Below are 27436 nucleotides of genomic sequence, written 5' to 3'. Positions count from 1 at the left end.
TATCCAGGCGTGCCGGGCATTTGCCTCGGTCAGTGTAAGGCAGGCAGAAGGTTCCGCCTGCGTCGGATCGGGATCCCGTGTTCTTCCTAGGGCAGCAGAGCCGGAGGTCTCAGCCGACTTCTAGGGATTTCGGCCATCAAAGGAGAATTAGGCAGGGTGCTGATGCCCGTCCGACCTGCGGGTGCGCAAGGTAGGCTGGGGGGCTCAGATCCACAGGCTCTGGCTGTCCCTCCCGCACGCTCGCTTACACTCTGGGCGGGCAGCGGAGGGGCGGCTGTAGCTGGTTTGCTGGCTCGGCGCTCAGATCGTATTGGTCGGGGTCGGGGGGGGGGGGGGGGTGTTGAGGCTGCAGCCCCGGGCCCCGCGGGAGGGGTGGGGAGGCGGAGGATCAGGCTGCGCTAGCATTGGCGGAGCTGGGGAGTGGGGGCAGGAAGCGAGGGGAGCGGAGCTGTAGGGGGGGGGTTGTATAAATAGGGAATGGGGGACGTGCATCCTCCGCTGGGCGAGGGGGGGGCGTTCGGCACAAAGAAAGTGGAAAGTTTGCAGCGCTAGGCGGCCCAGGCTAGGGAGCCGGATGCGCACGTGCTGGGCCGGGGCGACCGAGACCCCCCCCACGCCGAGCTCGCTGCTTTTTTTTTTTTCTTTCTGCAAGCGGGGGGGGGTGTTGTTGGTATCGCCCCCTCCTTCTCCTCCCCCCAGGGGTGAAAGTGCAAGAGGAAGTGCAGCCGCTGCCATCTTTCCTCCGTTCCGAACGCACGGAGCCTGGGGCCGCAGCGCCGCCGCCACTCGTGCCTGGCTTGGGAAAGGGCCCACCCTGCTACTGCCACCCGCTCGCTTCGGCCGCCGCCTTCGCTGGGCTCCAAGACTCGGCCTACGCCACCGCCCCTGTGCGCGCGGACCGCCGCCTTCGCCTTCGCCTTTTGTTTCCTTTGCTCCGGCGCCCCCACCCCGGCTCGCGCTTTGCAGGGGACGCAACGCGCGCCCCCAGTGGGCCCGGGAAAAGCCTCGGAGCGCGCGCTTGCGCTTGCGCGGCGGACCCCTCCTCCTCCCCGCGCGCGCGCGCCTTTTGGCCGCGCGCCGGCGCCGCCTGGCGGGCGGGAGGGGAGGTGGCAGCCGCGTTTGCAGGAGGGGCGCACCTCTTCGCTCGTTTACCCCCTGGAAGGTAGACCTAGAGAGGGAGGCGGGCAGGCGGAGAGGGAGTGCTACGCGGGTCCCGCGGAGGTTAAGGGCGGCTATGTGGGGGGCAGTGCCCCGCTGGGTCTAGCCCTTTTTATTAGAGCAGGGGGCGTGTGCGCTGGGCGCACCTGAGAGTACTACCGAGCCCTGGGCCGCACGTGCGGGGAGTGTGAGTGGTCCGCTGCACAAGGCGTCTCGCTGCCTAAGGGGAGGGACAAGGGACTGGCGGGTGCCCGGCCGGGCGAGTGGGGAAGGGGCAGCGACCATGGAGCGGGTCAACGACGCTTCTTGCGGTCCGTCGGGCTGCTACACCTACCAGGTGAGCAGACACAGTACGGAGATGCTGCACAACCTGAACCAACAACGCAAAAACGGCGGGCGCTTTTGCGACGTGCTCCTACGGGTAGGCGACGAGAGCTTCCCAGCGCACCGCGCCGTACTGGCTGCCTGCAGCGAGTACTTTGAGTCTGTGTTCAGCGCCCAGTTAGGCGACGGCGGAGCTGCAGATGGTGGTCCTGCTGATGTGGGAGGCGCGGCCGCGGCTCCAGGCGGCGGAGCTGGAGGCAGCCGCGAACTGGAGATGCACACCATCAGTTCCAAAGTGTTCGGAGACATCCTGGACTTCGCTTACACGTCCCGAATCGTTGTGCGCCTAGAGAGCTTCCCCGAGCTCATGACGGCCGCCAAGTTCCTGCTGATGAGGTCGGTCATCGAGATCTGCCAGGAAGTAATCAAACAGTCCAACGTGCAGATCCTAGTGCCCCCTGCCCGGGCTGATATCATGCTCTTTCGCCCACCTGGGACTTCTGACTTGGGCTTCCCTTTGGACATGACCAACGGGGCAGCCATGGCAGCCAACAGTAACGGTATTGCTGGCAGTATGCAGCCCGAGGAGGAGGCTGCCAGGGCCACAGGTGCTGCTATTGCGGGCCAAGCTTCCCTGCCTGTGTTACCTGGGGTGGACAGATTGCCCATGGTGGCTGGACCCCTATCCCCCCAACTACTGACTTCTCCATTCCCTAATGTGGCATCCAGTGCACCTCCACTGACTAGCAAGCGAGGCCGGGGACGCCCCAGGAAGGCCAACCTGCTGGACTCCATGTTTGGGTCTCCAGGGGGCTTGAGGGAAGCAGGCATCCTTCCATGTGGCCTGTGCGGGAAGGTGTTCACTGACGCCAACCGGCTCCGGCAACATGAGGCCCAGCACGGCGTCACAAGCCTCCAGTTGGGCTATATCGATCTTCCTCCTCCAAGGCTGGGTGAGAATGGGTTACCCATCTCCGAGGACCCCGATGGCCCCAGAAAAAGGAGCCGGACCAGGAAGCAAGTGGCTTGTGAGATCTGTGGCAAGATCTTTCGTGACGTATACCATCTCAACCGGCATAAGCTGTCCCACTCGGGGGAGAAGCCGTACTCGTGCCCGGTGTGTGGTCTGCGGTTCAAGAGAAAAGACCGAATGTCGTACCATGTGAGGTCCCATGATGGGTCAGTGGGCAAACCATACATCTGCCAGAGCTGTGGGAAAGGTTTCTCCAGGTGAGGATGGCACCCTCCTCCACTCCCTGCTGTGTATTATCTTAGTTCTGTCTTGAGACAGATCCTTACCAGGATCTGGGGATGTGGATCTTGTGGGGGTAGAGGGTCACTGGACCTTAATAGAGCATAACATGTTTAAATGTTTTAAGATCTCCAACTTTGATGGTGTGGCCAAGAGCTGCATCTATGCCTTCAGGCAAGTTCTCTGGCACCAGGGTGCATACTAGCTTCACCCTCCCGGGGGCCTTGTAGGAAGGGGCCGGATTCCTTAGGCCAGAGCCATTGGGCCTCCCCATTCTTCTCCCCTGGTTCCCTTTGTGTTTCCGGCACCAGGCGTGGGGCCCCCTCTGGGGGCGGGAGGCTGGGCTCCTCCCTCGACTTTCCCCGCCTGAATGGCTTCGGAGGGAGGAACTGAACAAGTGTGTCTAGGACTCCTTACACTCCCGAGGCCCAGATCCTCCACCAGTTTGAACAGGCTGGCCTGCAGCAGTAGGTTCCAGCTTTGCCCCACATGTGACCCTAGGTTTGAGAGACATAAAAGCCGGCTACGCAGGGCTGTTTTGCAATAGTAATGCTGGAATCTGATGCGCTCTGACGTGGTGGCTCCAGAATCCAGCAGACCCACAGGTCGTCCGTTTGTTCTCAGGACAGACCTTTTCAACTTTTAGAGAGCCTTCTTGGGAACTGAAGACTTGCCTGGGAGCAGAGGGCTGGTTTTGTTTTTGTTTTTCTCCCAGTTTGAGAATATTGAATAAAAAGCCGGTTTTAACTGAAATCCCAAGAATCTTGTATGTGTGAGAGCTTAGGGACAGAATTCCCCCGGAGAGGCCCCAAGTAGGAACCAGTCTTACCGGTCAGACAGCCCCTGCCCACCTGCTCTGGCGGGCATCTGGCTTGCCAGTCCAGCTGGGGACTTAAAGCGCCATCCCTGGCCTCTGGGGATTGAATTCCATCCGGGTGGCATTCATTGGCTGCTGTGGCGGGAGAGGCAGGGGGGAGGGGAACACAGTGCTTCTAAGGGGCTTTAGTCTGGACAATGAGTCCCACACCCACCCCTCCCTGAAAGGCTGAGCAAGGCATCCCTGTGTCATTCTAAAGCTGCTGCCTCAGGTCCTAGGAATCATTGAATTTCTGCGGAGGAGGGGGAGGTGAGGGTGGGTTAGTTAGATCAGAGGGAAACATTTGCTCCCCTCCCAAGGCGGGTGTGTGGCTGAGATGCTTGGGCCCCTGGAGCTAGAGCTGGGTGGTGACTTTGTCTTTGTCTTGCTGGGGTGGAGTTCTCCCTGGGGTGGTAGTGGTGGAGGGAGGCTGGCCAAGTTTGGCCCATCTTTTTTGATGTCTTGTTTGTAAAGTCTGTTGATGTCTTTGCAGGCCCGATCACTTGAACGGACATATCAAGCAGGTGCACACTTCCGAGCGGCCTCACAAGTGTCAGGTAGGGACTGGAAAGATGCTGCTGTCCTCCAGCCTTGGCCTGAGCACTGCTTTGCACACACCCCCACTCTGGTCGCCCCTGTCCTTTCTCTGGCCTCCTTTGTTCTATACCCAGCTTCCTCTGTTTCCCCAGGGCTATGAGACTCTTTGTTCACTTGTTTCTAGTCTCCACAGCCTTTCCCTCTGTTCTGTTGCTTAGCTTTCCTGTCCTGGCATTTTTGGGCATCGGCTGGTGGGCCACACTACACAAGTGTTGTCATGGTGGATCTGACACCTAGCTGGGCCTGGCTGCTGGTTCCCAGTAATTTGTATGAACTTTAGGGGTTTCAAAAGGGCTTCCAGTGGCCCAGCCAACAACCCTTCTCCTGGTTTGAGCAGAGTGGGAACTCGTGGGTTCCTTCAGTGGAGAAAGTGTGGCAGAAGAGGCTGTAGGTAGGGAGAGGGTGGTCCCATCTCCGACACAAACAGCAAGGGCAAGGCAAGGCATTCTCTTCCAGTGTGTAATCACGTAGGGGAGGCTGGACTGGATTTTCTTCTGTCTGCTTAAACTCTCTGGGGACTCTGCTGGCACCTAGAAAATGAGTTTTCTTTCTTGGCCTCTGAGCATTTTTTTTTTTCAGTGTGATGCAAAGTACACCACTGTCTTCTTGGTTATCTCCCTTCTGCTGTGGCAAGTGCCTTCAACTGATGTCAAGGCAGTGACATGAGCTATCCTACAGCCTCTGTCAGGGGATCCCTGCTTCTCCTAACCTGCTGGCACGGGTGGGTTCAGGAGAGTATAGGGAGGAATGGCCTTGTGCAGCAGCAGCACAGAGCTTCCAGGACTAGGGCTTCGCTGCTCACAGATGCTCAGCCGGGAGCCCGGCAGCCACTCCCAAGGATGCTGACTCCAGATAGGCCTGCTGGAACCTGTCTTTGCCTTGCTGCTTTCTGCCGCTCCGTCTCTGATTTCGGTTGCCACAGAGCACATTCTGACTCCCAGGTAGTGTGCTGAACAGCCCCAGACAGGATAGGAGAAACCCAGAGGGCAGTGGGGGTGTGCCCGGTGGCCTGGGGGGGTAACCTGCACTCTCTGCCCTTTTTCCAGGTGTGGGTTGGGAGCAGCAGCGGCCTGCCGCCCCTGGAACCTCTTCCTAGCGACCTGCCATCATGGGACTTTGCCCAGCCTGCTTTGTGGAGGTCGTCCCATTCAGTTCCTGATACCGCCTTTTCCCTCTCTCTAAAAAAGTCCTTTCCAGCCCTTGAAAACCTGAGTCCAGCACACTCCAGCAATGTGCTCTTCTGCTCAGCCCCACCAGGATACCTGAGACAGGGATGGACAACCCCTGAGGGTAGCCTGGCTTTTACTCAGTGGCCTGTAGGCTAACCTGGGTCCCTCTGGAGAGGTGGAGGCAATGTTGGCTGGCTGGAGACTCCTGCTTTTGGCAGAGGATAGCTAGCAAGATGGTTCCTGCCCAGCACTTAGATCCTTCCAAGATGTCCTAACATTTTTCCCAGCTCAAAGCTCTCAAGTAGAGATAGGAAGGACCACCTTTTTGAAGGCCCCTCCCCCGTAGGCGCCATGTTCCTTTCTGAATGCTCTCCTCTCCCCTCCCCTACCTCAACAGGGCTGCCAACTTTGGGGAATCTAGAAGTTGGGAATTCTAGGGAGTTAAGCCCCAGCTTCTGTGTCCCTTCCCGTGGCCTCACTTTTCACACTGACTGGGGCTCCTGGTCACCACCCTCCTCCTACTTGGGGAGGGGGGCGGGGCGGGAATCACCCTACTTCCAGAGAAGTGTCCGGTTCAGCTTCAACTAGGTTCAACTGTGCAGCTGAACTCTTCTCTCACCAGGGCCTGCTTTCAGGTCTGGCTAGTGAGCTCTCATGGCTCAGGTTTTTTTAAGCTGGTCTGCTCAGAACTAAACTAACCAGTATTGTATTGTGATACATGGCTTTAGGGACTGACAGAGCAGGTAGACACTCCCTCCCCCAGGGCCCCTTGGTTGTCCCTTAGCCCCTGCAGACTGCCTGGAGATCAGGATCGATGATAAAAGTTTTCATTCTAACATTTGAGGCTTTGTGTGTTTTGTCCTTGGTCTGTCAGTGACAACTGGCACCATTGTCCCTTGGTGTATGAGCCAGCTCCTGCCCTGCCTCTGCCCTTCACACAATTTCACAGACCTGACCCTGTAGCCAGAGCCTTATAAAGAGGACCCAGCACAGGGTGTGCTGGCTGTCACACTGCCATGAGGGTAAAAGGGGCCAGTTGCTCAGACTGATAGAAAAGCCTTGGGACGGTAAGGAGCAAGGAGCTTCAGGCTCCCTTACCTGGGTCTAACAAGCCCGAGCCATTGACTGGACCTGGGATTTAGCCAGAGTCGAGAGACTGCAGTGTCTCAGCCATCTCCCATTGCTTCTGGTGGCCCCATGGCTGAGACTGGTTAAATAAGGGTGAGCTGAGGGTGCACAAAGGGGTTAAAGCCAGTGGAGCTGGACTTTCATGTGTTGCCCTTAGATTTTTTTCCTGGCTGTAGGAGGCTTTGCAAAATGTACCCTATTGCTTTTAGACTGCCAGGACTGCCTGGGCTTGGGACGCACTAGTATTCTTGGGGTTCCACTCAGAACTGAAAGCTTTAGGGAATGTGGGCAGAGCAACAGCAAGTAGTGTTAGGAGGCATACTAACAGCAACAGACTGTGTGAACCTTGGCTGTGGGCACAGTAGGCACTTAAAGCCAACAGGCAGTCCCACTGTGCCATTGGCAGGCTGGCTTCCTTTCAAGGCCCTTCTGTTTACTCCCTGTCTACAGGATGGGGAGTTCTGAGACTCAGGTTCTGGGTGTCCTCTTTAAGGCCTGTCTCCCTCAGCCCCTCGAGTCTCTCCTGAGTCATGTGACCAGCCTGTTTTGTGCTCTGTGTTAGTCTGAAGTTTTGGTTGATCCAGGCTTGGACTTAACACAGGAAAACCTGGGGACTCCAGTCACAGGATTAGTTGAACAGGGACACCAACAACTCCTTTACATTGGCTTAGTGACAAGGTGGCTAGTTCTGTTGTGGCTTCTTTACCCCAGCAGAAGTCCCTAATTATGTTTGTTCCGGGTTCCTTAAGAGATAATCAGTGGAGGACAGGGTCGGGGACACTAGCTGCATCTGTGGTTTTACCTTTGCTTAGTTAATCCCCAACAATTGAATTCAGTTGGGGATAATGGAGGGCTGGCTGTCCATTGTCTTGGGAACCAAAGTATTACAGGGCAAAGCCTTTCTAGGAAAGATCCCAAGTAATTGGTAAAGAAGCAGGGTCTCTTTCCTGCCCTGGGCTTCCTCCCTCTGCAAAGGGAAGAATCCTCCTTATTTCCACCTGGTTCATGTCAGTTCCTTAGAGTTCTGAGACTTTAAACTTTCTTGGTTGAGGTGGTGCATACCTCTAATTCCAGCACTCAGAGGCAGAGGCAGAGGCAGGTAGATTTCTTGAGTTCAAGGGTGGCCCGGTCTACAGAGTGAGTTAGAGGACAGCCAGGGGCTACATGATAAGACCTTGTCTCAAAACAACATCAACAAAAAGCCCGCCCCCACTCAATAGCTGCAGGGTTAGGGTAGTTTTTGGATCTTTGGCAGAGCCAGCTCTTGTTCTTGGATAAATGAGCATGTTCACGGTCTCCTGAAGTATTTATAAGAACCCTTTCCACGGTTTACAGATTGCAGGCTAGTTGGAAGACTGAATTCCCTGTCACTGTGGCCTCTCACTGTGTCATGAGATGCCTGAGTTAGGTCCTCCTGATGCCTCTGGATTGCTCAGGTGCTGGACTTTGACTGCACTGTCTGCCCCAGGACAGAACTGGATACCAAGTACATAGGGCCAGGGCTGCCTCCTGTCTTTCATAGAATGCACCTGTATTGACGTCAGAAATTCTAAGGGCATAGATTTGAGGCCTGTTCTCAACTCAGTCATCCTGCATTCTCATAGGGCGTGTGTCTGCCTAGCTGTAAACTGGTCAATACCAAGAGCCCCCTGTTTAGCTGGGAGGACTCCTGGAAGACTGGTCCAGGTGCTAAGGCTGCTCCTTTCTCTAGTACCGGAGTCCTGTGTCTTGGGCAAGTTTACTTTCAAAGTTAAGGTTCCTTTGTCACAAGAGTAAAGCTAAAGCATAAAAGCAGAGATTCACCGGGACGAGCTGTCTGGTGTAAGTTAGTACTGTTTACCTGGGACATGGGGGACCGGGAAGCCTGCGATGCACACATCTGGGGTTGAGGCAAACTGTGGCATCTTCTGCCTTCACGGCACTGCTGTCAACCTTGTGTAAGATAAATGGTGTGTGCGTGCATGCGCGTGCCCACCCACCCGCGCGAGTGACAATGGTGTTCAAAGTGACACACCTTGAGGTCTCAGGTTATCGAGATCCACTTCTAACCAGGAAATAGAGGCAGCTGCATTCTAGCAAGTTAATGGAGTGGCTCCTCTTCTCTCAGATGTGAAAGCTGCTTTCACTCACAGTCCTAGAGCTGAGAGCACTCACACAAGAGAAATAAGTCCAGTTTGACGTTGGCCTCCGAGGCATCCCTATGGAACCAAAATAGCTTAAAAGCCACTAGATCTGCCTTTGTGACATTTTGTGTTCCCCAAGGCCTTTGCATGCCCCGGCAGAGGAAGGGATGTTGGGAGAGATAATGGCTAGGGAGCTAGATCCTCATCCTCAGGGTGAATAGCTGTGTGGCCTGGCCGTGAGTCGTGCTGGGTTGTGCCTTTCAGTGACTACACATTCCTGGAGTGTGAGGGCTGCTCTGTGGATGAACTACACAAGGCAAATGTCTCTCTCAGTCTGCACTCAGAGCCTGCTCAGTTTTGCAGGCAGGCCCTGTCCTTGTTCTTACCACCACTTCCCCTGCTCTAATGCCTGCAGTCTGCTTCTCCATTCTCACCTCAGCAGAACTGACATTCATTTATTTCATATGCTGCTTTTTTATTCACGTTACAAGAGTATTAGGAAGTGTTATTGTTGTACTTTTGTCCTGCCGTTTCCATTTCCCTGTGGCCAACACGAATGCCATATTTGAACGAAATGGGTACATTGGATTCTTTGTATAAGGCAGTCAGGGGAACCCAGAGATGGAGAACAGGAAGCCTGACTTTCATGCTATAACTCACTTATGGCCAGTGCTCCTAAAGTAAGTGCTTTGTGGTTAAGAGTGAATAGCGGTGGAGGTGAACACCTGCAACCCTAGCCCTCTGCAGCTCCAACCTCAAGTTCAGCTCCGTAAGAGTCAGGTTAGCCTGGCTTGCATGAGACCTTGTCTCTAAAACTAAGGAGCAGGGGGGAAATGAATAAATACTTAACTCTCCACTCAGTAAAAGCACACAGGCCTTGGCTGGCCATGTTTTGAGCTTGCCTGTGGTAAAGAACCAGTAATTCCGCCTCAGATACCCCATGGGAAGGCACTGTGGGAAGGAGGGGCAGCCACTTGGCATGGCTAGTAGAGCCATGTTGCACTGTTCAGCCTTCTAAAGGGACTGTTTTCACAGGCTAGCCGGGCCTGCTTGGTCACGGGCAGGAGGTCCTGTTCTTCATGCTGTTCTCCTTTCTGCACGCAGACCTGCAATGCCTCCTTTGCGACTCGAGACCGCCTGCGCTCCCACCTGGCCTGTCATGAAGACAAGGTGCCCTGCCAGGTGTGTGGAAAGTACTTGCGGGCCGCATACATGGCAGACCACCTGAAGAAGCACAGTGAGGGGCCCAGCAACTTCTGTAGCATCTGTAACCGAGGTAATTTCCCCACTGTTTCCTCACTCCAGAGGATGGGCCTGCTCTTGAGGGAAGCCCATCCTCTCTTCTGAATGGGAAATGCCCTCACGAGGCTTTGACCACATCACTCAGCTAGTTGTTTGAAACCTCTTCCTTTCCAAGAGACTTAATGATGGGAACAGAAGGAGAGACTCACTCGCTTCCCAAGCCCAGGGTCAGATACACCTGCTCAAGTGGCAGGATGCATGGATTCACAAATACACTTAACAGGACTGGCCTGCGTGGGCTCTAAAACCTGGCCACTCACTGGCAAAGAGGCTGGCTCTAGAGATGGACAAGAGACAAAAGCTTTCTAGTATAAATGTTTAAAAGAGATTCCAAGTGGATTGTGGCCCTGAGGAAAGGCAGAAGCAGACAGAGTTCTGAGTAGGGCAGTTTGCTGGGCAGGGCAGTGTGCCTGAGCCCAAGGCTTGCTGACACATTGTCGAGCTCACCAGGGCTGCAGTTTTGTGTTAGGTGATCTCCGTCTGGCATGTCTGAGGATCTGCTGGGTTGAGTCGGCTGTTGGAAGTGCTGTGAGTTTGTTTGTAAGCACAGTGTCTGTGATAAGGAGGCTGGGGCCGCCGTTGTGGGAGCCAGAGACTGCTTCTTTCGCCTCCTATGGTTGCTTTGGCCGGTTGGGCATGTGGCTTGTTGTTTTCCTGGGCACTCTTGTGTTGGTATTTTTGTAAGTCTAGTCTGTGGCAGGGTGAGCGTCGAATCAGGGTGAGGAGACTTGTGGTTTAGTTCCAGCCCCTTTCCAGGTAGCTTTGGGCTCTCCTTGCTTGCTCAGAAGTGATTAGACTCTGCCCCGCTTCCATCTCACGGGGTTGCTGTTAGGACCCTAAGAGGAGGTGGCTGATGGCTCCCTGGATCCAGAGTTGTACCTTCAGAGTACCTGTGCTACATTGTGAAATGGTAAAATGGTTCCGTAATGCTCGATCAGTGTGGTATGGACGGGTGCTGTCTCCACGGGTCCCAAAGTTCTTGATGGAGGTATTCTTGCTGGGTGGATGGTTTTATTGGAGTCTTGGAACCAGGTGCTGTTCAAAGACTACACACACCCACCTCAGATTTGCCTTGATGCCACTGATCATTGCTGCTCGTTCCACTAAGAAACCTGCTGTGAATGCCAGCACAAGGGCTCTAGCAGCTTCTGCTGCTTCTTGTTTCCCTCTAGGGGCAAACGGTGAGGACAAGGAGTGTTGTGGGACAGCCTCTTTGGGGATGCTCTGGTCTTAGACAGCTGGCTTTTTAACCTTGCTTCATCCTAACCCAGCTTACAGAGTACTTCCTAGTAAGGCTAAACTTTCTACAGTGCACCATCTGCAGGGCTTTGTCAAGTTTCCTACAAAGTTACCAGTTCCAGAAGTGGCTCAGTGGGCAGAGCTGAGAGCCAATAAAAGTAGTGAAGGATATTCATGATAAAACCAGAAAGTCGCCGGGCGGGGGTGGCGCACGCCTTTAACCCCAGCATTTAGGAGGCAGAGGCAGGCAGATTTCTGAGTTCTAGGCCAGCCTGGTCTACAAAGTGAGTTCCAAGACAGCCAGGGCTACACAGAGAAACCCTGTCTCGAAAACCAAAACCAAACAAACAAAAGAAGTAAAAACCAAACCAGAAAGTTAAAAAAAAGAAAAATAAATAAAATAAAAAGAATCCCCCAAACCAGACAGTCCTGCCCAGATGGTGGAATAGGGCAAGGCACTGATACAGGACAGCAGACTCAGGGCCGTGAGGAAGCCCAAGTGAGGACAGCAGGGAAGTTAGCCCACCACAATAAGGTGTTCCTCGAGATCTGCAAAGAGGACTTGAACAGCAGCCACAAGCCGTGTGACCAGGGTGTGAGGATAACCGGCCAAAGTGCAGTCTACTGCAGGAAGACCCATTCTTCCAAGTCTAGCTCTCACTGGGTACCCGGAAAAGAGGAGCACTGAGAGGAGGACTGTAGCCTTTGTGGAAGAATACCTCTGGACTCATTCTTCAGCAGAAAGACCAACTAGCGACAGCAGGACACCGATGCCAACAAAACCAACAAGAGGGTGGAAGAGGATGACGGGGCTTTGCCAGGCTTAAATAAATGAGTGTTCTGAGAGCTAGGGTTGTGACTCAGTGGTGGCACCTGCCTGGTATGTCCAAACTTTATGGTCAGTCCCAGGCACAGCCCAGTATTCTCAGTAAAGACTGAATCAGATATCTTACAAGTGTCTTTTGAAAGCTTTCAGTCCCAATGCTTTATTTTTTTAATACTTATTTTTAAATTTTATGTATATATGTGTATGTATGAGTGTATGTATGTGTCCATGTGTGTGCAGGAACCCATGGAAGCCATTGGATTGCCTAGAACTGGAGTTATAGGTGGTCATGAGCTGTGATGTGGGTGCTGGGAACCAAACCTGGGTGTTTTACAAAGGAGTGCTCTTAACCACTGAGCCATCCTTCCAGCCTTGCCATAAAGCCCAGGCTGGCTTCAAAGTTGTCCTCTTGCTTGTAGTCTTTGCATTTGGGAGTCTAAGGCGAGAAGACAGCTCAAATTCCAAGCTAAGCAAGACTGCACAGGTGAGACCTTGTTACAGAGGAGAAAGGGCTTAGTGGCCTACTCCTGTGGCACTTGGAAGGCAGAGGCAGTATTCTTTTCTTTTCTTTTTTTTTTTTTTTTTTGGTTTTTCAAGATAGGGTTTCTCTGTATAGCCCCACTGGCTGTCCTGGAACTCGCTTTGTAGACCAGGCTGGCCTCGAACTCAGAAATCCGCCTGCCTCTGCCTCCCAAGTGCTGGGATTAAAGGCGTGGGCCACCACCGCCTGGCGGAGGCAGTATTCTTATGAATTCAAGTCTCACCTGGGCTAAATATCAAGTACCAGGCCAGCCAGGACCTTCTATCATAAAACAAAACAACAACAACAACAACCAGAAACTACACAAAGGAAAGGTCTTCTTGTCGGATGAGCACACAGTAACAAGGCAGTGCTGTGCCCTTCTCCTGCATGGCCGCCTCAGGTGCACTGGTGGAGCTGACCCCTTTGTTTGGACACAGAGAAAGCAGCCCTCAGTCTCTGTATGGACAAAGACTAGGATGTGAACTGCAGAGATGCCACAGGGCAGGAAAATCTAACTGAAGAACAGTGACTTTTGGCATTACCAAACTTCATTTCTGGACAGGGAGGGACCTGCTGATGTGGGCACAATGCTTCTTCCTTCAGCTCCCACATCACACCATGGAGGCCTCTTTAGCTCTTGGTCAGAGAGAGGGTAGGTGAGCTCAGAATTTCAGCTAAATACATCTGGCCTCAAAAATGTGTTCTGCTCAGAAACTCAGCTTCTGTGTCATCCCAGCACTTGACTTGCTGAACGGCTGTGTTTAAGCTGTGGGCTTTAAGTGGCAGCTGTGGATCCGGTCTTGTCACTTGCCAAGTGAGTTTGCTATAGATAGTACAATCTGCAACCGAGGAAAGTCAGGAGGATCCAGCTACCTTTGCCTTACAATATGCAGGGTGTTTTTACTGTGTACCTGCTGTATTTTGGAGGTAGAGAGCTCTCCCTGCACAGTGGATATAGTAATTCCTGGTGCTTTTTCCCATTCACTTGGATCGTGGTGGGCCTGCCCTGGCTTGCAGTGAGAAGGGCTTCATACCGCTTCAGAGGCCCCAAAGGAATGAACACCAAAGGAAAATTCCCCTGTGAAGTGCCAGCCAGCATTGTGTCCTCACAAAGTTCTCATGTCCTGTGTGAGTTTCTGGGGCCACTATACCTTGTTGGCTTGTGTTTAAAGGGCTAAGAGCCTGGATCTCTTTCCCCTTAGCCTTGCCTGTCCATTCCTGACTGCAACCTACTTCTTAGGAATGTCTGGCCCCAAGCCAAATACTTAAGTACAGCACAAGACAGCTTTCCAGGGAGGCAAGAAAGCTAGCACCTGATCCAGGTCGATCCTTAAAGTAGCTGTGTTAAGAAGGAAATGCTGCCGGGTGTGGTGGCGCACGCCTTTAATCCCAGCACTCGGGAGGCAGAGGCAGGCGGATTTCTGAGTTCGAGGCCAGCCTGGTCTACAGAGTGAGTTCTAGGACAGCCAGGGCTACACAGAGAAACCCTGTCTCGAAAAAACCAAAAAAAAAAAAAAAAAAAAAAAAAAAAAAAAAAAGAAGAAGAAGGAAATGCTGTCCTGACCCCAGTTTGCCTCTGTGAGCACTACCACCACCTGCTGTCCTCAAGGCTGTCTGCTGGCAGCCTACTCTAACACATTTATCATCACACAATAGTGGTGATAATAATCATACAAGTCCAGAGGACATTTTTGTTGTTTGTTTTGAAGCTCAAGGGCAATTTTATTAGAGTTTGAAAGAAAAATGTCAGGGCCTATCAGTCCAGCTCTCTCTCGAGGGACACAGAACTGATAGAATGTGAAAAAGTAGATATGTGAAAAGGGGGTTTAGTAGAATGCTTTTCAAGGCTGTGGTCCAGCTAGTCCAGCAACAGTTGTCTGCCCACAGAAGGTCCAAGAACAAGAAGTTGTTCAGTCCACAGGGCTGGATGTTCAGCTGGTCTTCAGTATACAACAGAATCCCAAAGAAGTAGGTGCTAATGCCAAGGAGGAATGGACTTGCCATGGAGAATAAGAGCAGGCAGGCAGAGAGAGAGCTTCCTTCTTCCATGGCTTTATATAGACAGGCTGCTAGCCAAAGGTGGGACCCAGATGAAAATTGTATCTTCCCACCTTAAAAGACCCAGATTAAAATTATTTTGTTCCCACTTCAAATTATTTAATTAAGAAAAAAAATATCTCCCAGGTGTACCCAGCCACTTGGGTTTTAATTAATTCCAGGGGTAGCCAGGCTGACAATCAAGATCAACCATCACATAGGAGAACAAGCTGTAAATCTCAGTAGCTTGCTGGGAGAAGGGAGATGCAGAGGAGAAGGGTCTGGCCTTTTAAATGAGGAATGAATGAATGTCAATTCTGAAAAAAATGATAGAAAAAATAAAAAGTTACACTATTTTGAGTTAGAACCCAGAAAAGTGGGCAGGCTTAGCTGCAAAGGTGTGAAAGAACTTTTTTATGGCTGGGTAAAGACACAGACCCATTGAGGAGACCAGTGGTTAAGGGCCAAGTTCTGATAGCATGGATTTCTAGGGTTCCTGGAATGAGGTCAGCTTCTGCTGGTTGGTGGCCATACATGTTACATGCATGAAAATTACCACTATAGCCTTTTCTCTATTCATTGGCAAAATGGGTATAGTAATAATTTACAGTGGGTATAAAGTTTGGGGAACTCTGTAGACTGCGTAGTGTAACATGTTGGGTTCCAGGACACCATCAGCATTGAAAAATGAAACTTGGAGGTGGGCAGTAGTGGTGCAAGAAGAGACAGGCGAATCTGAGTTCTCTGTCAGGCTGGTCTACAGAGTGAGTTCTCCAGGAGAGCCAAGGATACACAATGTCTGGAAAAACTTTAAAAAAGAAGAAAAAAGGTAAAACTTTTTTTTTTTTTTTTTTTTTTTTGGTTTTTCGAGACAGGGTTTCTCTGTATAGCCCGGGCTGTCCTGGAACTCACTTTGTAGACCAGGCTGGCCTCGAACTCAGAAATCCGCCTGCCTCTGCCTCCCGAGTGCTGGGATTAAAGGCATGCGCCACCACGCCCGGCAAACTAAAACCTTTAAAAAAAAAAAAAAAAAGAGTGAACCTTTTGTCACAGTTCAAGCAGTGTTCAAAACTCTCTGTGCTTGGGGAGCCTGGGTGGGAGGAAGCCACGGCCTCAGGAAAGCCTGGGCCACACAAACAACAACCAGAAAATGAGCGAATGTATGAATACTATAGCAATTCATGCTTTTTTGATTTGTTACTTGTTTGTTGAGACAGGTTTTCTCTGTGTAACCCGGACTGTCCTGGGACTCACTTTGTAGACCAGAGAGACCCAGCTGCCTCTGCCTCCCACTTTTTAAAAAGTTTGATGCAGAGATCACACAATACATTTCCATCTCTGAGCTTTTAGCAGGGCAATCTCACTGTGGCTGTAGTTTTAAAAGGGAACAAGGGGCAAACAGGATGACTCAGTGGGTAAAGGTACTTGCCACCAAGACTGAAGACCTGAGTTTTAATGCTGGGGCTCACATGGTAGGAGAAAACCAACTTTAAAAAATTGTCATCTGACCTCCACCTCCTCCTCCCCCCCCCCCCGTCCCCCAGTAAATAAATACATGTAATAAAACAAACGGAAGTGCAAGTGCCTGAGGAATGTGCTGGACAGATCTAGAGTGGACTAAAGGAACAAGAGTAGAGCCAGGCGTGGTGGCGCACGCCTTTAATCCCAGCACTTGGGAGGCAGAGGCAGGTGGATCTCTGAGTTCGAGGCCAGCCTGGTCTACAGAGTGAGTTCCAGGACAGCCAGAGCTACACAGAGAAACCCTGTCTCAAAAAACAAAAAAAAAAAAAACAAAAACAAAAAAAAAGGAAGAAGAGTAGGGCACTGACCCACCCCAACCCCCAGTGAGTCTTACAATATTAAAACGCTTTGGTTCCTGCTAAAGGTACTTTCTGACCCTTGACTATGATGAGATTCAATGGCATACTTCTTTCTTGTGAAACAAGTCATTTTATTGCCTGATTTTTGTGGCTGTCATCCTCCAAAGGCCTTGTTACATTTGTGGAAATGGCCCAAGATCTGAGCTTCCAACTTGAGATACTTACGCCTTAAACTGACCAAAGCATGAGTGAGGTGTAAAGTGGAGCCTACTTCAAGATGGCGAGAGATCATTCTGGGTGTACTCGATGGATTTTCCAAAACCAAACTGAAAAGACCACCATGGATAAGGGATGACCATGATGTCACACAAGCTGCCTCCGTTCTTCAAAGGGTGGAATCGGCTCTTAAGTCATTGTTCTGAAGGCGGAAAAGTTAAAATAAAGTATGCTCCAACAGGTAGAAGAAAGGGGACCCCTGGAAGCATTCATTCCTTGGGGACTTCACTTGTCTCCATCTGGTTTTCCTTATATTATAAGCAGGCTTCTGCTGGCTGGAGTACCATATACTTGTCTGATCACATTTCTAGCCACGGTCTCTGCAGCTGACATGGGCCTGTGGGACATCTACTCAAACCACCTGGTACTGTGGCACCAAGTGAGCCAAGATGGCTGGCCTGGGCCCTTCAATGTAGCCTTGGCAGAGAAGCTGACTGATTCATGGACAGTGGAGCTCTCCGTTCTGAACCTCATGGCCTCATGTGATGATTGCAGATGCTTTTGAGCCAAGGAGAGAACCCCTTCCAGGTGCAGCTGACCAGGGAATGCTAGCCAGAGCTGCCAAAGAAAAGGCATGGGGAGCAGAGAGCTATCTCTTGCTGGCTGTGGGATCTCATCTCCTTTTGTCTTGTTTAGGTTTCTCCTCTGCCTCCTACTTAAAGGTCCATGTTAAAACCCACCACGGTGTTCCCCTTCCCCAGGTCTCCAGGCACCAGGAACCCATCCTGAATGGGGGAGCAGCGTTCCACTGCGCCAGGACCTATGGCAACAAAGGCAAGCGACCCCTTGCTCTGCACTTTGCTTCTCTGCGCAGACTGTGTTGTGGGGGCGCTGGGCCGGGTGGTGGGGAGGCAAGAATTGCAGTGCTCTCTCTAGGACAAAGTTTGCCATGGGTTTCTCACTCCAGGACAGTGAGTGAGGCTTTAGGGTACTGCTGATCCAGCCTGCCTCCTCTTCCCCAGCCTTCTTCCTTCATCTTGGCTAGCCCCCATTGACTGGAGCCCTACAGGGTTGCCCTAGGGCAGGAAGAGGAGCACTGCATGACGAGTTACTCTGGGCTTAGATACTGCCTATTGCCCTGTAGGACCTGTGTGGACCTGGTGCTGAATGCTTTCTTCTTGGTTGATCTTGTGGGTGGGTGGGAGCCAGCGGCTGGCTTTTCTATGATATCGGTGGTCGGTTGTCATAAGTGGCTGCATTTGTGAGATGCATGGCAGTAAATGAGTACCTGATTGTCTCTGGTTTGGAATTGGTGTGACAAGAGTTTCCAGGCTCATTGTTAACTTGTTGGTTCATGGTGTTTGGGGTGTCATGCTGTTGCCTTTTTGCCAGGACATGGCGGATGGTAGAGATGGCATGCCCCATGCTCCCATCACAGACCTCCCATCTTGGAATGGCTCTCTGGACCCAGGCAGGAAGCTGGTAGTTGGTAGTAGACCCCAGAGTGGGCCAGGCAAGGTAGGACAGTGAGGAACATCCATGTCTTGGTCTAGATGGGCTCCCCAGCTGACAGAGCTGTGCAGGGTCGCTTTTCATCTGTGTGCTTTGGCTGTATGGCCCTGGAAAGGGCTTTGCAGAAATGGAAATGTGGGCTTTGTATAAGCGTTGGTTGCCATGTGAGCCATCAGTAGGATCTAGCTGAGTAGAGGAACTCATGGTTCTCGTTCTGCCTGCTTTGTGAAGGTAGCCACTGGTGTAGCGCAGGGACAAGCCAATGATCCCTGCTCATCATAATCAGAACAGTTTTACTCCTGGAGGCACCTCTGGAAGCACCTAGAGATTGGGGATCTCTGGGTTGTTCTGACAACCCAGTAAGGGGATCCCTCCTTGGCCTTCCTCCCTTGAAGCAGGCTGAGGTGATGGTGAAGTCTACACACACATCCTCATTTAGAGCCTATAGTGAGGGAGGCTGGTGGCTCCAGGGCACTGTCATCTTGCCCCTACAGGCATTCCATGCTCCTACTCAGACCAGCCAAACCTCCATGGGTTCTGCCAGGTTAGTGACTGGCCAGGGTTGGCCCTCCAGGGCCTGTGAGCTGGCCTGTCATGGTCCCTCCAGGAGGGGATGGCTCTAATGCCTGGCCTCATCTCTGCCCTGTTTTGTTTTGTCATAGAAGGCCAGAAATGCTCACATCAGGATCTGATTGAGAGCTCCGATTCCTACGGCGACCTCTCAGACGCCAGTGACCTGAAGACACCAGAGAAACAGAGTGCCAACGGCTCCTTCTCCTGCGACGCAGCAGGTCCTAAAAACAAAATGGAGTCTGACGGGGAGAAGAAGTACCCATGCCCTGAATGTGGGAGCTTCTTCCGTTCTAAGTCCTACTTGAACAAACACATCCAGAAGGTGCATGTCCGTGCCCTTGGGGGTCCCTTGGGGGACCTGGGCCCTGCCCTTGGTTCACCTTTCTCTCCCCAGCAGAACATGTCTCTTCTTGAGTCCTTTGGATTTCAGATTGTTCAGTCAGCGTTTGCATCATCTTTAGTGGATCCTGAGGTGGACCAGCAGCCCATGGGGCCTGAAGGGAAGTGAGACATGCTGTGTCCCCACAGAACAGCCGCTGGGGACTGCTGAGCAATGCTGTGAATGCAGAGGGAAGTGATGTCTTTGGGTTCTGTAGCTGAGAGATTTTTATTCATTTTTAAATCCCATCCCTGCCCCTCCCTCCCTCCATTACCCCACCTGCTGTGGTCTTAGAAATAGACTCTCATCTGATACTCTCTGTAGAAATACTGAGAGACCCAATATGGGACAAGGGCAGAAAGCACTACATCGGCCTCTGAGGCAGCACCAGTTCTGGTTTCTCTAGTGGTCTGAAGCCAGAATTTCTGGTGCTCAGTTATTGGTGTCCTCACCCCGACTCTAAGGCACTCTTGGGCCTCGCTTGGTAGTTTTGGTCCCTCCCACTTCTTTCATTCCTCACCCCCCTGCCTCTGTCCTCAAAAGAAGTTAAGTAGGGTCTCTACCCTCTTATGGCCAACTATTTTTAAGGAAGCCAGAAACCTACAGCATCCCATGGACCATACAAAGAGTGTCCTCTGAGGTTGGCCCTGGTCTTCTCGAGCTGCTGGAAGCTAACATTTCACTGCCAGGACAAGCTCACCTACTGAGGACACCTCTACCCCAAATTCCAGTTCTTACTTGAGTTTAACCATTCAACTTGCTGTTGGGTTTTGATTCTCTAATTCTTATTATTGTTATTTTTAGGACCAGTTGTAGTGAATTGCTACTGAAAGCTACCCCAGGTGACACAGAGCTCTTTGTAAACCGCAGTCACACATTAGGGTTAGTATTAAACTTTGTTTAGGTGTACCATAATTAACTTGGCTAGTTGTTTGAAGTCTATGGAAGAAATAGTTTTATGCAAAATTTTAAAAAAAAATTCCAGTTTGATCAGGAAGAGGGTTCCGTGGTGCTGAGAGCCAGGAAGGTGGGAGAACCTCAGGTAGAGACATCGAGTACCTTGATTGTCTTACACTTGAGCAAGCCCAGGTTGACCTTGTGATGTGAATTGAACTGATCAGACTATATTAAAAACGTTAGTATGATATCTCTGCCTGCTCCCCCGAGTCCACTTTTTCAGCAGTGTCTTCAGGACTCGGAATCAGCCGTCTATACCCACTGCCCAGGAGGGGCCATGAGTGGTTCCAGAGAGACCTTGTTTCTTCTCTGCTGAACCTGTTCATTGTGCCTGGCAAAACACTGGGTAGATGTTCCCACCAAAGGACTTAAGTTCCAGGACTCATTAATGCAACACATACTAAGCCCATATTTTCACTGCTGTGTACCAGGTATGTTTCAGAGTCTGTAATGAATAAAATAGCCCTTGGACTTAATTGGAGACAGAGTTAACAAGCAGATTTGGATCTGGCTTCTGGATAATGAGAAATGCAAGAAGAAAGATAGCAGAAGTGGTGGGTCAGTGACAGCAGAAGACCACAGTAGGTAGGGTGGTCTAGGAAGGTTTGAGGCAAGGGGATTCAAGGCAGTCATCTGCTATGGAGGGACATGGCAGGGAAAAAAAATTACTTGTGTATATGCAGCCGCTTGAGGTCCGCTCCCCCATGCTACCCAGCTTGCTTTGCTGCTTGTTAGTTGTGAATGAATGAAGAAAAGACTCGTTTTTCTTTTTTCTTTTTTTGTTTTTTTTCGAGACAGGGTTTCTCTGTGTAGCCCTGGCTGTCCTGGAATTCACTTGGTAGACCAGGCTGGCCTTGAACCCAGAAATCCGCCTGCCTCTGTCTCCCCAAGCTTGGTTTTGGCTTTGGCTTTGGTTTGAAAAGACATTCCTTAGAAAGACATACGTAGTTCTGAGGGTAGAGGTAGGAGTGGCAAGCAACAAACAGGACAGGGAAGTCTGTCTGTCTGTCTGTCTGTCTGTCTGTGCGTGCTTGCACATGTGGCCGTCAAAGGGCAGTCCCCAGTTCTGCAGTGCTGTTCTACAGGAGCCGTCCTTTTTAAATGTTCACTGGTGTTTGCCTGCGTGTATGGCTGTGATGATGCCAGGAACTCTGGAACTACAGCTACAAGGCAGGTGTGAGGTGCCATGTGGTTGCAGGGAAATGAATGTGGGTCCCCTGGAAGAGCAGCCATGCTTTTAACCTCTGAGCCACCTCTCCAGCCCCTATCTTATTTTCTGAGGAACTCTTTCACTGCCCCAGGGTTCACTAAGCAGGTTATGCTGGCCAGCCTGCGGGCCCCTGGGATTACTGGTCTCCCAGTTCTGGGGTTGCAAGTGCACTTCACTGTGCTTGGCACTTTTTTCTTTTTAAACTTTTCTTTTTAAATGTGAGTTTCTTCTGGGGCTCACACGCAGGTTATGTTTTCAAGGCAAGCACTTCACTGACTGAACTATCTCCCAGCCCCACAGAGGATTAATGGGAACAAAACCAACGCCAGAGGGACTGGCAGACTTAAAGCACTTCCAAGGATCTTGAGAAATCAAGATCAAATGAATAGAAATAGTCTTTCATCTCCAAACAGAAAAAAAAGAAACAATCACTGATGAAGAGAAAGAAACAAGACCAGAAGGGACGAAGCACAACTTCACTTAGCCCCACGTTGATACTAATTACATTGCTGTTCTGCTATAAAGGCAGAGGCTTCAAGCCGTGCATTTACATGAGCTCTTGAGTGACTTGCTGGGTGGGCTCTGGCCATTTGCTGTGACTTAGCAAGCAGGATGATGTAGCATGCTCAAGTTTTATAGACTCAGCTTTGTGACCATTACAGAGTTTACAACTGATCACACTTGTGTTGAAGTGCAGGCCTGGCCTTGAGCCAAGGACTTGATGAAGTTGCCGAGTCCTTCCAAAGATTTTCTTAGTTCTGTGCTTAGACACCCCTGATACTGCCTTGGACAAATGGGAACTGTATTTATTTCTGTCACTGTCCTATGGCAGGAAATGAACAACAAAGTAAGCAGGTGCGTTTGCCTGCCCCAACAGCCTGTATCCTCCATGCCATAGACAGAAGCTGTGGAGGTAAGATGCAGAAAGGCCTTCACACCTGCCCAGGATATGTGCTTCTGCAAATTTCCAAAGGTCAGTCTCCCCTCATCAGACAAAGGGGGGGCTGAAAGACCGTCATCACAAGCTACGGGTCTACCCAGGCTTAGAGTGACCCTCCGTATCTACTGGGACCACACCCCAAACTTCCCTGGGCTTTACTAAAGTAAAGGTAGATTTGTCTGTGAGCATACCACAGAGCTAGCCCAGCGCTGCTGGAGGAGAAATTTGATCACCAGAACATAAAAGCTGGAGGCCTAGTCAGTTGTAGAACACAGTTGAGATGCTTTATGCAGCTCTGGCCTGATGTTTGCTTGTAAGGTGGGAAGCAGGACTGCTGGGGAGGGCTGTAGTAAAGCTGCTAAGACTTATCAACAGGGTATGAAAGCAGCCTCCTGTGGGAATGAGTAACAGCTCTTGCTCTTACCCTAGCTTCCTGTTCCTTCTCTGTCTCTCTCTCTCTCTCTCTCTCTCTCTCTCTCTCTCTTTTGGTTTTTCAAGACAGGGTTTCTCTGTGTAGCCCTGGCTGTCCTGGAACTCACTCTGTAGACCAGGCTGGCCTCGAACTCAGAGATCCACCTGCCTCTGCCTCCCAAGTGCTGGGATTAAAGGCGTGCGTTCCTTTTCTTAGCAGCCCTCCCCCAACCCACCCCCAAAAAACAATTGTGTAGCTCACCTCTGAATTCCCCAGGCTGGATTTGCTTCCTACTTGGTATTTCCCGGACACAAGTCCACACTTGTAGGTCTTTTTGTTTTTTAAACGTGTCAGCCTTTATGATTTCCAGTCATATGCTGTTCCAAATAAATACACTAGCCATTAGTAGTAATGACACATTAAAGGTGCCAACTACCTGTCTAACCATCACATATATCAATTCATAGTCCCTCAGAATAAGGGACGCACTAATTTAACAATCAACAGGCTTGATCCCAACACAGCTAAAGCAAGCAGTGAGAATGGATCCCACAGTGCAGCCTGAGCTGCTTCTGTGCCATCCCCCAGGGGCACTGTTATGACTTTACCACAGCCGTCCCATCCAGCTAGTGTCTACAGAGAGCTCTCAAGCTTAGAGCCTGAGTCACCCCCTGCCTTGTGCCTCTTGCTCTACCCCACCCCCATCTGTATGCCTGCATCTTCCACGACCCACAACCACCTTGAACTGCTGCTGCTCTCTCTAAGCACTGTCTCTTCTCTGGGCAATCATCACTGTGCCCTGGTTCATGCTTGTCCCGGAGACAGCCAGCCTGGCTCAGACCCTACAGGAACTTCTTTCAGAGTGATGTGGGCCTGTTTCCTCACCAAAACCTACAATAACAAAAAAGCAGTTTGTCCAGGGCTGCTAGGAGAACAAAGTACTGTTAGCTACCTAGAAAAGCACATTAGGAAACACTCAAAACCCCTCTCAGATTACCTCACCGATCTTTGCTCAAACCCCCCCTTCACTGTAATGGAGACAGTGAGCAAGAACAGGACTAGCAAACAATTTCTCTGCAGTGCCAACAGGTAAGCACTTTTGTCATTAAAAGAGGAAGAATTTATTTTATTTATTTTGACCATTTAAAACTGCAGGTTGAGCCGGGCGGTGGCGCACGCCTTTAATCCCAGCACTCGGGAGGCAGAGGCAGGTAGATTTCTGAGTTCGAGGCCAGCCTGGCCTACAAAGTGAGTTCCAGGACAGCCAGGGCTACACAGAGAAACCCTGTCTCGAAAAACCAACCCCCCCACCAAAAAAACAAAAAACAAAAACAAAAACCCTGCAGGTTGGGTATTGCTCTTTTATAATCCCAGCACTTCCCAGGAGGTAGAGAGGCAGGAAGATCAGGAGTTCAAGGCCAGCCTCAGCCAAATAGGGAGTTCAAGACCAGCTTGCTTGGGCTATGTTCAAAGAAAGTAAAGCACTTAGCTGCAAATAAAATTGAAGAAAGTCAATGACTGTGAGGCCAGGCTTGGGTAGGCTTCCAGCTGCCAGTGTATATTTTGCGAGGCCTCATCCTGGCTTAGAGGGTCTAGCCTCCTGCTGGGAGGCTCTGGGGTCCTGGTCTGCTGTGCAGTACCTTATCCTCCAGAAAGGCTGTACTGAGGCAGTCTACACAAGGAGGTCCAATGTGCTTATTGCCACGGCTGCCTAACCAATTCACTTTCTACCCTGTTTTTTGAGACAGGGTTTCTCTGTGTAGCCCTGGCTGTCCTGGAACTCACTCTAGACCAGGCTGGCTTCGAACTCAGAGATCTGTGTACTTTCTGCCTCCCGAGTGCTGGGATTAAAGCACAGCACACCCAGGTTACAGGAACCCCTTTAGAGCTTGATCTTCCACTGTGGATCCAACTCAAGATTTTGCAGGAAGCACTTTACCTTTTTGGGGGGAGGGACTTAGAAGTGGGGGAGACAGTGTCCCACCAGGTAGCTCTCGCTGGCCTGAATTCCCTATGTACTGGAGCCCTGAGCCCTTTAACCTCACAGCTCCTGTTTATTTGCTTGTGTAAGCTGCTTCCTCTGCCTGTAAAGTTCTTATCTCTTTATCTGCCTGAGAAACTCCAGAGGCCCATATCTGACTGCTGTTGTCTACAGTTTTCCCTGCCCCCCACCTCTGCTCTAAGACAGCTGGCACACTTGCTGGGTGCCAGGCACAGTGCCCCATGAGGAAAATATTCTACTTGAAGGTTCAGAGAGGTCCAGTGACTGCTTGTGTCTGAAGCTGTGAAGGGCAAGGTGAGGGCTCAGATCTGAGCTGACTGTGTGTCACTTCTGTACACTTCCCTGTTCTGCACGGTTCCCACTTGTACGTGGTCTGTCCCTTGTGATACTCAGGCTCAAATGAACAAGCACACTAGGCAAGAGTAAAAGACCAAGCCGAGATGCAGGGGAGAGGTGGAAGCCCGGGACGGGTAGACATCCCCACAACTTGGGACCCTTCCCAGGATTCCTTCCCCTCCAGCTCTTGGAAACATCTTAAATGCTTTAAGCTGTAGAAGGCACCCAGGAACTCCAAGTAGGTCATCTTTGTCTCTTGGGACAAGGACTTGGACTCGGCCCTCCGATTCCTCTACCCCAACAAGGAGATTACTCTTCATGCCAGTAACTGAAACCAAAGTGCTTTGGTCCATCCCACAAGGGACACTGACGAGGAACCCTTAAAGATGAGCCCTTCCCCTCCAGCATCAGCTCAGACCTGGAACGTAGACCTTTACTTTGTTCTAAATCAGTGTTCAGAGGTGGACGCAGGTTCAAGGCAACAGAGGGTTTCAGATACAGATACACCTACTGCTTCAGGCCTTCCATGATTCCAGCCACAGAGAACATGTCCCTGACTGCCCCTAGTGGCTCATCATCCTTCCTCTCCCTGCTACCTTCCTCTTTATTATCTCACCTCCTTTTTTCCTTCATCCTGGGCCAACCCTTTGCCCTCAGGTACTCAGAACTCCTCCCACTGTTTTGCAGAGTACATTCTTCCTTTGGGGGGTGGGGGAAAGCATAAGAATACCAATGATAAGAAGAATGGGCCTGGGGTATAGCTCAGTTGGTAGAGTGCTTGCCTAATCTGCATGAAGCTAGTACTCTATCTTACAGAGCACTACACAGTAAATAGGTGTGGTGCATAGCAGTTGGAAGGTTCAAGAGAAGTTCAAAGTCGTACTTAGCTATATAGCAAGTTTGAGACCAGCCTGGGTTACACAAGACTCTCAAAAACAACAAAAACCACAAAATTGTCAACAGTCTTTAAAATATCCCCTTTAAATTAGGAATTCCACTCTTCGAAGCTGTACAACAAAGTAACTCTAAAGATCTTATTGTCCAAAACTCATGCAAACTGTCCATTGGTTAGCTCATATATAAAGATCATTTCAAAACATTTGATACCATGAGAGAAAAATGCTTATCTTAAAAGGTGCTATGGTTTGGGTGGTAGTGGCACATGCCTTTAATCCTAGAACTTGGGAGGCAGAGGCAGACGGATTTCTGAGTTCGAGACCAGCCTGGTATATAGAGTGAGTTCCAGGACAGCCAAGGCTACACAAAGAAACCCCATCTCAAAAAACACAAAACAAACAGCCAAAAAAAGTGATTATGGTACAGGAGACATAGCTCAGCAGTTAAGAACACTTGTTGCTCTTGCAGAGAACCTGAGTTGGTTCAAGGTACTCTCATGGCAGCTCACAGTCATCCATAACTATAGTTCCAGGAGATCTAACACCCTCTTCCAACTTATGCAGGCATACATAAGAGCAGACAAAATATTCCTACACATAAATAAAATATAAATCTAGAAATGATACGAGGGGTTGGGGAGATGGCTCAGTGGTTAAATGTGCACGCTGCTCTCCCGGAGGAGCCAAGGGTGACTCCTAGCACGTACAGAAGTTAGTTCACAACTACTTGTGACTCTAGCTCCAGAGGATGGAAAAGCTCTGACCTCTTGAGGACACCTGCACCCATGTATACCCAGGCACACATACACACATGCACACACACACACACACACACACAATGTTAAGAGTTACGAAAAAGCAGTTATTAGAAAGCAGCAGGCTGTAATAAGGAAACTATTGCTTATGCTACAAGGTTTGAACAGTTAGAAGATACAGGAAATGTAATTGCAGCTGGTTTGCTTGAGTCCCTCATACTGTTAACAACATAAAGATGTAATGCCAAGTCAAGCCCTTTCCCACTGGGTAGCTTGATGTGGACCAAGCAGGTGCTTGGGGTGTTGGCTCAGTGCTAAGAGTGCTTGGTATAAGGCCAGGAATAAAGTCGGCGTTTGACGCTGGGTAACACAAACAACACAGAATTTAAACCTAGTAAGAAGTGTCTCTGTTGTGAAGACTCATTTTAAATGTTTACAGATACAAAATGATCCACTTTGGGGCTGGAGAAGGGCTCAATGGTTCCGAGCTACTCTTACAGGGGACCAGAATCAGTTCCCAGCACACACATGGTGACTTACAGCTGTAACTAATTTGAGTTCCAGGGCATCTGATGCCTCTTCTGGCCTCCACAGGTACCAGGCACACATGTGGTGCACAGACATATATGCAGGCAAAACACCCATAAGTATAAAATTAAACTTTAAAACAACAAAAATATTCATTTTGACTTTGTGCGTTAATGCAGGAGCTTGCTCATGCTAGGCAAAGACACTACCTTCAGAATACAATCCCAGTCCTAGTATTTATTTTTATTTATTTATTTTGGTTTTTTGAGACAGGGTTTCTCTGTATAGTCCTGGCTGTCCTGGAACTCACTTTGTAGACCAGGCTGGCCTCGAACTCAGAAATCCGCCTGCCTCTGCCTCCGGAAT

General features: G+C 50.6%; 1 protein-coding gene across 8 annotated transcripts; it reads left to right on the top strand.

Annotated features, from left to right (window-relative positions):
* On the top strand, positions 1-23726 carry Patz1 (POZ/BTB and AT hook containing zinc finger 1). 8 transcript variants are annotated; one of them, XR_015044818.1, is made up of 7 exons: positions 1-190; positions 700-2712; positions 4084-4147; positions 5234-5325; positions 9712-9883; positions 17332-17404; positions 18745-18915. XR_015044818.1 is itself a non-coding variant. In XM_021177058.3 (6 exons), exons 2-6 carry the CDS (start codon positions 1442-1444, stop codon positions 19161-19163), a joined length of 2064 nt encoding a protein of 687 aa, XP_021032717.1. In that variant the 5' UTR covers positions 1-190; positions 700-1441; the 3' UTR covers positions 19164-23726. The 8 variants fall into 8 exon arrangements, 6 of the variants coding, with proteins under 6 accessions (XP_021032717.1, XP_029339704.1, XP_085685291.1 ...); XR_015044819.1 differs by having other exon boundaries at positions 17267-17404; positions 18745-18798; XM_021177058.3 differs by lacking the exon at positions 5234-5325 and having other exon boundaries at positions 17267-17404; positions 18745-23726.
* The last annotated feature ends 3710 nt before the right edge of the window (positions 23727-27436 follow it).

Source organism: Mus caroli, unplaced genomic scaffold (assembly GCF_978045245.1).
Source record: "Mus caroli unplaced genomic scaffold, Mus_caroli_1 scaffold_13, whole genome shotgun sequence".
NCBI classification, from domain to species: Eukaryota; Metazoa; Chordata; class Mammalia; order Rodentia; family Muridae; genus Mus; species Mus caroli.
The sequence above is the reverse complement of the archived record's forward strand: the minus strand, read 5'-3'. Positions and strand labels throughout refer to the sequence as shown.

What these genes read in the sequence shown, in the direction of transcription:
- Patz1 (XM_021177058.3), top strand. Translation starts at nt 1,442, where the DNA reads ATGGAGCGGGTCAACGACGCTTCTTGCGGTCCGTCGGGCTGCTACACC. An exon ending in TGTGGGAAAGGTTTCTCCAG is followed by an intron (nt 2,713 to 4,083) that starts GTGAGGATGGCA and finishes ATGTCTTTGCAG; the next exon opens with GCCCGATCACTTGAACGGAC. An exon ending in AGCGGCCTCACAAGTGTCAG is followed by an intron (nt 4,148 to 9,711) that starts GTAGGGACTGGA and finishes TTCTGCACGCAG; the next exon opens with ACCTGCAATGCCTCCTTTGC.